General features: G+C 35.6%; 1 protein-coding gene across 1 annotated transcript in view; it reads left to right on the top strand.

Moving 5' to 3' along the window:
• Positions 1–9,766, top strand: part of LOC117108548 (centrosomal protein of 120 kDa-like) — a gene marked incomplete in the record, with an annotated part of 55,130 nt that overhangs the window by 32,610 nt on the left and 12,754 nt on the right. Inside the window, 2 exon segments of the mRNA XM_033250595.1 lie at positions 2,095–2,209; positions 2,299–2,449. Coding sequence (XP_033106486.1) covers positions 2,095–2,209; positions 2,299–2,449 — 266 coding nt within the window.

Here is a 9,766-nt window from a genome sequence, read left to right as displayed (position 1 = left end):
GTGTGTGTGTGTGTATTGTTCATACATTTCCAAAAAGACAATGGGGTTGGATCATCACATATTTTGTTAAATTAATTCAACTTAGTAAGTCGCAGCTCTATAACAACCTTATTTCTGGCTCTACGAAACTTTGTCCAAAGTTCCGGCCTGCCAGAGTTTTTGGCTTGACGATAGAGATTGTTGCGTTTATGCATTTCAATGCAAATTTTCTTTGTGAACCAGGATATATTTTTATGTGTAATAATAAATTTGTCTGGTACACAATCAGAAATGGTAGCAAGAAAAGTATCTCCCAAATTCAGGATTATTTTTTACGGATGGAGCCTTTATTAATCTTTGTCGTGTTTTTTCTTCTCTTTGTTTTTTGCAAAAGTTGCATATTGCATTGTATGCTGAGCATCTGCCCTTCTGATACTCTGGCCACAGTATCGGCATGGTTTGGGATTTGCCTACTTGTAGTACATCGTTTCATGACATGAACATGCTTATCTGGATTTAACACTGGCTTGCATTGCCTCATGTGTCCTAGCTATGTTTCTTGCTTTGTCTATTGTTAGTTCCCAGGAAGCTATCATTTCCTTTTGAGCATCTACAGAACTTGTGCCTGTAATGAATTGCTCAATGTATCGAATTCTGAACAACTTATGTTTTGTGTGTTGTTGTTGCCTGCAGCAAAAATCCACACTTCTGTGCGTGCAATTGTAGCTTGGTGACCTAATCATCTACCTTCTCACTCAATCCTTGCTTGGGCCTTTCAAATTCAAATCATGACTGTTTGTCATACTGTAGGATTGAAATACTTCTCTAGCCTTTTGAGTATCGAACTAGGTGTCTGGTTAGCCTGCTCTACTTGCCCCCACAAATTGAAATTATAAGCCCTTCTTGGCCAGCCAAATCAGTATGTAGGTCACCCGTGATGGATTGTCCTTGCATCCATACCTTTGCGAGAGAGCCATTAAAAAGCAGTGTGCAATATTGCTTGAAATTCACCATTTCTGCCAACATACTACTTTGCTTTATAATTGATGACTGGCTTAGTAATCATATCCATTAATGATAAGTCGTGGGGGAAAATGACTGTACAAATTGAAGGATGACTGGGTAACTGTAGAATGCTAACTTTTAATATCTTATCTAAAACTCAAGATGACTGACTGTGTCATGTGTACGTGCTGTACAAATGTCTGGTTATCAAAACCTAGGTATATTTGTCTAAATAATGGGGACGCTATACACATAGCTATTTTATGTTCAGATTATATCATTACAGTTACCACGATAACTAAAGTTTGGTAATAACCGGTTCCAGAATACAAGATGGTAATAAAGCGACAGAACCTATTGTCTTTGCTAAATACTATCATAATTCCAATAAAAGATTTTTAATTTAGTTGAAATTATGAAGATGGTAATAAAAGTGATGGAGCCTTTTGATTTTGGTATGTGTGTGAATGCTAATTGGTCACTTGCATAATTGATATTTCACTATTGAAATATGAAATTTATGCTAAATACTATCATAATTCTGATAAAAAAAAATCTAATTTAGTTGTAGTAAATTGTTTGTTATCACAATGTGGTTGTAATTCCAATTGGTTTCAAACTTCTACTTATCAATTCTCAGAGAAAAGAAAAATCACACCGTGTGGAGGCTTTGCTTTTACTGTGTAGCATAAAAGTAGCATTTCTATTTATGTTTTATTTTCATCTTGTGTAGTGCTTGGTTACAAATTTCAATGCACAATAAAGTTGATTTTTACCCATAAAATGGGCACCCTCAAAAGTGTGGGTCAGGACTGAAGAGACCTGAAGTTCCAAACCCATGGTTATTACATAGGAAGTGTGCCAATTGAAAACTTTGCTTTTTCTATGTCTATATACAATTATTTTTAAATCATTTAATTATGTTGGTCAATTAAATGCATATGTAAATACCGATAATATTGACAATATTTAAAACTTTATTATAGGGATCGTTTTTTAAAATATTAAAATGTGTTTTTTTATATTTCTTTAACATTGGTTTATGAAAGCAAAAACCATCTTTACTCTATTTTGTTTGTAAATTTACTAATATTCCTGCTTTTCTTTCAGAGTTCCACTACTAATTGAGGTTTGGCACAGAGATAAGACCACCAAAGATGCATTGGTTGGGGTTGCTAAGTTGCCACTCTCAAACATTTTAAAATCAGAAAAGGCAAGGATTGTTGTAAGTATACATCCTCTGCCAATTAAAATATGAATGATTAAAATACTCTATGTACAAAACACAAATCAACAATTTATTTTTTTCCATAGAACTCATCTTCTGGGGCTGATGTTTGGAGGCAGATTTCAAGTTCAAAGCAAAATGTTGTGTCAACCAATCAACAACCGAGGAAAGTCGCTGAGCTTTATGTTGTGTTAGGATTAGAAGATTATGGTCCAATTGAAACTCAACAGATCTTCAAGCCAATAACTAAGTCAAAGGTTAGTATTATGAATCCTTAATAGTTGTGTCAAATCAAAAGTTTAAGAAGTAGTGGTATTAGTCTATGAAATTACAGCATAGGAACAGCACTTTAATGATGTATATTTATTCTACAACCTTTCAACAATACCCCTGATGTCTAATCAAATAATTATCACCTTACCTCAATACTTTATTCCAAGTGCCACCCTTTTATTGCCTCAGTAATACTCTTCAATACTGAAAAATGCAATTCCTCTGTGCCCTGGGTTCCTAAAGTTTTGGTCGCAACTCAGTTTGGGGTCACAAGCTGTACCAAGATGGTTCACTGACAGTTGCAGAATTTGCTGTGTAACCACTTTTTTTATTCTTTACAACACATTGGAAGCCAAAGCTGAATTGCAGCATTGTATAACAAGCATTCTTATCAACATTAAAATATACAGTACTATGCAATTTAAAATTACAGTAATGTACAAAAAATAAGACCATTATTATAACTACAACCATTATTAAAAAATTTACAATTAATATCACCGTTATTACCAAAATTACCATTGGAACTGTATCAGGAAAAGCGTAATTTTGCAAAGAGATTAATTAAACAAAAAATAACAGACAAGAGTTAGCAAATAAAAGAGGATCTTCGTGTAGGGATTTTGGAAAATTTTTAGAGGCTCAGATGATAAAGATAAACATTCTCTTGATATAATGCATAATAGTACCCCAATCAGGTGAAGTAATTTCAATTAAAGAAAACATTTCAATTACAATGAAAAGCTATTGGGAGATTCTTGGGAATATTAATGATAATATTGTAGAACATATATAATTTTAAAAAAACAATTAAAGAGATATGTAATCAAGATTATGATGAGAAAGATTCTCAGGCTGAAAACATATTATTAGACATTGAAATAGACAAAAATATTATAAATGAGGCACTTTCTATTGCCAAGAACATTAAAGCACCAGGAGAAGATGGAATAACCAGCAAGCTCCTGAAAAATGGAGAACCCTTAGGAAATTCACTCTTGTTTATTTAATAAATTAAGATGGATGTCATGAATTCCTACTAATTCGACGTATTTCTGAGCGGTAAAGAAATGACTATGAATCCTCTTTGACATATAAAATATAAACACTGTTCACAATGCTGTAAAACAACTCTCAAATAAACTTTTGTTCTGTATAAACTCCAACAAGAATCCGGTCTCAAATTAACACAACAACATTCACATTGGGCCCGTTCGAACGAAAAAATATCCGTGCGATTTACCAGTTAATTCACCAGTACACACTTTCTAAAACTGCTCGGACACTAGTCTAATTACCTTACCATCTGGATTATCCACGACAATTTTGACCACCAAATTGCTGGGTAGAATACCGTGTATGGAATGACCATGGAGCCGGAGGCGATGATAAATCAACCTTAAATGTTTTTCCAAATGTTTTGTCCACAGTCCAGCGCGAAATTCAATAGGTTACGGCCCAGGCGTGGTTGCAGCTCTCCTTCGCCTCCTCACACATGCACGACGAAATCTAAATTTAGTAGCATAGCTACGCGATCGACTTGTAGATTTACCATTATTCGGAGAAATACGTACAGATTTTAAAGCAGCCATTATAAGTTATTGAGCTACATTATCGTTCCACCGTGCCGCGCTGTTTGTACGTGGGCCGGTTATAGCAATAGTAGCAAGTAAACAAATGGGTTGTTAACCATGGGATAAGTTGAAATTTACTTCCGGAGTAGTTTCTTTACACGTATTTACCGTGAGCTAAAACTTGCTCGACCGGTCTACCACCTGCTGAGTGCTCAGCGCGATTACCCGGTGAAATAAACGGAATACGCTTGGCGTTTTTTGCTCAAACTGGCCCATTAACATGTGTTTCACCAAGAGTTCCAGAAAGGTAAAACTATCAGCTTATATACCGTAGCTGTACATCATAATTAACCAATAGGCTTATTGCCTTTACAGTACCCAAGATTCCAGAAGCTTCCAAATATTACTCTTAGATTCTACATGGCGTCATGTGTTCCTTTAATTACCAGTGTGGTTTACACTGTGTATTTGGTTATTAAATGTTAGTCTAGAATGTTCTATGTATTAAAAATGTTAAAATAAGGCAAGGTATGGTAATTTATTACAATGGAGAAAATCCCTGATGAAGGGCACATGGGAATTATTGTCCTAATCTTTAGAAATGGTGATTGTAAAGACATTAACAACTACAGATAGTGTCTAAGATATTTAATAAAGTAATTTGCCATGCGTATTTGTAACTGTGTAGAAGAAGAGAACATACAATCAGAAGTTCAGGGGGGGATTAAGGTCGCTACATGTGTGCGAGGATCATATTCTATTAAATGTATATTAACATGTCGCTCCAAAGAAGGAAAAACCACCCACTTGGCCTTCCTCGAATTCCAAAAGGCCTTTGATTGTGTTTGTCAAGGGGGCCTTCTCAAAGCAACAAGGGATGCTGGTATCAGAGGAAAAATTAGGAAAATTATAAATAATTTATATGATGATGTGAAAGCAAAAGTTAAAAGTTGGAAATATACTAACTGACCTGTTTCTAGTTAACAGAGGTGTTAAACAAGGCTTTGTTTTGTCTTCTGTTTTGTTCAATATTTTTATCAATGAACTAACAAAACTTCTTCATAACACTAACAGTGGATTCGTAACAGTGGACGTATTCTTAAGGCTCCACGTTGTACACAGGCATCACTTTATGGTGATATAGGATGGACACCATTCTCAACTATGTATAATATATCTAGGACAAATGTTGATATGCACACAAATCGTTGGCCAAAAATAATGTTAAATATGATGTTGAATTTGAAATGTGACTTTGAATTGTTGCGATATAGATTTTTAAGTGGTGTTAAAAGGATACTTGATCAATGTGAACAAGAAAATTTTTCGAACAAGTGCTTGAACATAATTGTAATGATCAGGTACCCTTAAACACTCACTCATTTACCATTGTTAAAAAAATAAATCTGATATATCAAGAAGAAAATGTACTTTTTGAAGGTTTGCATGGTGAAGTAATAACATACATGTTTAAGCTTGCAGTATACCACATAGGTAGTTTTGAAAAGAACTGTTGTAGTTATGGAAGTCTTGACATTTCGATTTAGTTGCTTCAATCGTTTTCAGGGGAATAATATCTGCAGAAATTCCAAACAGGGAAATACTTTCGGTTGAGATGCTGGCTGCCGGTTGGATGAATAAACTGACCAATGAGAAGACTGCTAGTGAAAGGCTAAAACCAAAGCCATTGTTCACTGAGAGAAAAGGTGGGAATGCCCAAACAAAGGCTTAGTTCCAGTTGGCGGGAAAAGGGGTTGGAACATTTTGTCTGTGTCATCTTCTGCAGTCCCACCTGAATGTGCCATGCTCCTTTATGCATTGTCACAAACCTTGACACTCTAGTTCTGTTGCCTCTGGATTTAAAGATACATTTTTACATGATTGGTGTTGTTTTCTTGGAGGTGGTTGTGACATCTGTCAGAGTAGATGGATGTTGACTATGTTATTTGTTCTGTTGTCCTTACAAACTATGTACATTGATTTTTCGGATCCAACTCTGCAACATCCGATATATGGTTGTATGTGTGAACTACATGGTGATGTTAAATCTAGACCAGCTTCTTTCAGAGACTGGCCCTGAGATTTGTTGATTGCTGAAAAATAGCCGGATAGGGAACTGGAGATGCCTAAATTCAAATGGCAGATCCTCTGGGATGACAGGAATTCTTGGTATGATCTGGACATCTTGTTTGTATAGACCAGCTAATATAGTAGCTTCTATGACATTTTGCATAACGGGGAAAAATAGGCTCCCGAACCCCAGGAAAAATCACAGAAAATCTGGTTTTATGTTTTAGTTACAGAGTATTAAGGCCCACTTGCAATTATAGCTCTAGGCCCCACAACCCTTTAATCTGACCCTATGTATGTCGTGTTGCATTGGTGAATCCAAATTTCTAAGGAGCATGGTGGGTACACCAACTTTCAGGGCAAGTCTGTGCTCGAGTCTTGAGTCAAATACTCCATAGAGAGCATCTTGCTTGTCCTTGGAGCTTTCTTGCTGTTGAGTGTGCCATTTGGTGCTCACAGAAGAAAAGTCAGTGCATAGTATTTAAAAAATAAATGAAGTGCATGGAAAAATTAAAGACATCTCGATCGTGGAAGCTGTTGGTGGGTTGCTAAGAAAAACATCTGTCTTTTTCAAGGGTGTTGATCCTTTGTGAAAAGTGGGGGGATGAATTGCAAAATAAAGGAAGTCTTTAAAGCCGTAGGCAAAAACTTGTCGGGGACCAGGGGGCCACCCAGGGCCCTCACTGGTGGCCTTAGGCGAAGCCCCCGTAAGCTCTGGCGTCTATAGCCTTTTATAAGTTGTATCTAATTAATTTTAAGGAATGTAATTTAAATTTATTTTCACACTACATTTTTAAAATGCAGTGGTGGAAATGGTACTCTCAGACTGTACTTAAATTTGAATATAATTTTCTTTTTTCTTCCCTTTTAAATTTTGAAAAAATAGGGAGGGTGGACCGGCTGAGCCCCGTTGAATCTGCCACTGAAATACTCATCATTTTTTTTTTCCAATTTATCCTGGTACTCATAATCATGTCCGCTATATTTGGTGCAGACAAACATTCATAAAAATAATTATTTTATTTACAAATGATAAAACCATGTTCCTTCATGGATAAACTTAAAACAGTCACTCCAATTCTATCTTAGCATTTACAGTACTTTTAAAATCAATCGAAAGCTTTTTCCTTTTCTCCTCTTTTTTAATTTCACTTTTGTGCAAGTAGTAGAGCGACTATACTATTGTGAGTGGAAATATTACCATCTAACTTACGATCAAACAGGACTAAGGAGATAGGAAGCATACACAACATTAGTGAGAATTTTCATTTCACAAACATAAAAAGTGATTTACTCAATTTATCAATATCATGACAGGGGCGGATCCAGAATTTATCTGATGGGGGTGGGGGAAATAGGTTGATTGCACCCCCCCCCCCCTCAGCCCCACCATGGGTGGGGCTGAGGTGAGCAGATTTTAAGAATATGCCTCTCTAGATGAGTGATAATGTATATTATTCCTAATAATAAAATCAGATTTGTTGTATTTATTTATTTATTGACAATTCAATCTTTTCCATTTCCACTGTAATAGTCACTACGAAATACCACCAACACCAGTTGTTAAATGAGCGCATGTTTACGATGACGAAATAAAAAAGTGTGTTGAAGTCAGCAACGTATTTGACACCGCGAAGCTAGATTTTTGCGAAGTGCATGTAAACAACACAACTGAGCGATCTAAAAACTACAAAACAGGACAGAATGGTCCATAAAGTATACAGACGTTTTAACGAGAATTAAAGCAATATTTTGTTAAATGGAAGAATGCTAGCGATTAAAATAATTCGTTTTTTATCGAAGGTAAATTTAGTTAGGGCCTAGAGAGTCTACTACTATTGCGATAGAACATGCTGCTGCACTGTCGGTTGGTTCGTACTGGTCGGCTAGGCTAGGTAGTGGAAACTGACGCCTGATCTACATACAGTAGTTTACGAATTTGGCAGTTTTTTAACGAATACCTCTTGTTACTAGAGGTTCGTAAAATACAGTAGACGTTTTATTAAACAAGCCTTTCCATCATGTGACGTCGACGGCCTGAAACTGGCTGGCTGTTTATCTGGCTCTAACTTGGCATCGAACGCAATTAGGGGATTATCGTATCATGTTTCAAGACGGGTATATGTTGATAAAGTTCGACGTGAACCAGGCTAATGTGATTTATAGATAAAAAGATGCTGAAATATATGTTGTAAGAGGCAAATTAAATCTTTTTTTTTTTATAGATTTTTTGGTTAAAATTCTGAAATCAATTATTTAAATTTCTGCTTTATGGACTTTAGGTGACACTTGGCCCCAGTTGAATTAGGCTTGTTTTGCTCCTAACAAATTCTGTATACTATGCACATAAGCCTAATCACAATTTCTTTTTAATCTGATACATTCTCAAGGGCGCAGATCTGTTTTGAAAGGTTTGGGGGGGGGGACATTCCATGAGATGACACCCACCTCAGCCCCATCATGGTTGGAGCTGAGATGCAAAAATTTGAGAAAATAGTATCTCTAGATGGCCAGAAATGACACTCTTATATAGTAAAATTCATCATCATCACATCAATATTACAGTCAAAATGAAGTGCCAACAAATTTCTCATTATATTTTATCAGCAATTTTAGGCAATCATAGAGATCTAAGTAATCTGTGTGATGTACCATTGAAAATAAAACTTTAAAACATTGTTTTCGATGTATTTGCTTAAAGGCATGAGTCCACACCCATCTCAGCCCCTCCCCCCCACCCATGGTTGGTGCTGAGATGCGAAAATTTGGGTAAATAGCACCTCTACTATATTTTATGATCATGCAGACTCCAAAAAGACTAAGAGAAGCCATAGTGGTTCAATATTTCATTCTTTATTCGAACCTCGTCAAAAATGAAGATAATTTTGTCCATAGGGACCATATACCAGAATTGAAGTAACTTAACTAACCAATCAAAAGCTAGAAAACCGGTAAAATTTATCAATCAAGTCAAACAAGGTGTGACATTAACGAATAAACAAAATACCTTAAAACGAATGTGAAAGTATAGTGTGAACACATTGTTAATAAGAATAAATAAACTAGATGTTAAGGGCTAGTTTAACAATGCAAGTTCTTTAGATGCTTTTAATCCGGTATTTAGCCAGGGCTTCTTTAAATAATAGTTCAGACCAGTGTCTAGAAAAGTCAAGAACCTTTTCCTGTCTCTTATACACATCTAGATGTGTATAAGAGACAGTTTCTAGACACTGGTCTGAACTATTATTTAAAGAAGCCCTGGCTAAATACCGGATTAAAAGCATCTAAAGAACTTGCATTGTTAAACTAGCCCTTAACATCTAGTTTATTTATTCTTATTAACAATGTGTTCACACTATACTTTCACATTCGTTTTAAGGTATTTTGTTTATTCGTTAATGTCACACCTTGTTTGACTTGATTGATAAATTTTACCGGTTTTCTAGCTTTTGATTGGTTAGTTAAGTTACTTCAATTCTGGTATATGGTCCCTATGGACAAAATTATCTTCATTTTTGACGAGGTTCGAATAAAGAATGAAATATTGAACCACTATGGCTTCTCTTAGTCTTTTTGGAGTCTGCATGATCATAAAATATAGTAGAGGTGCTATTTACCCAAATTTTCGCATCTCAGC

This window comes from Anneissia japonica, unplaced genomic scaffold (assembly GCF_011630105.1).
Source record: "Anneissia japonica isolate Jap-2015-1 unplaced genomic scaffold, ASM1163010v1 scaffold26_len2425191_cov177, whole genome shotgun sequence".
Taxonomy (NCBI): Eukaryota; Metazoa; Echinodermata; class Crinoidea; order Comatulida; family Comatulidae; genus Anneissia; species Anneissia japonica.
The sequence above is the reverse complement of the archived record's forward strand: the minus strand, read 5'-3'. Positions and strand labels throughout refer to the sequence as shown.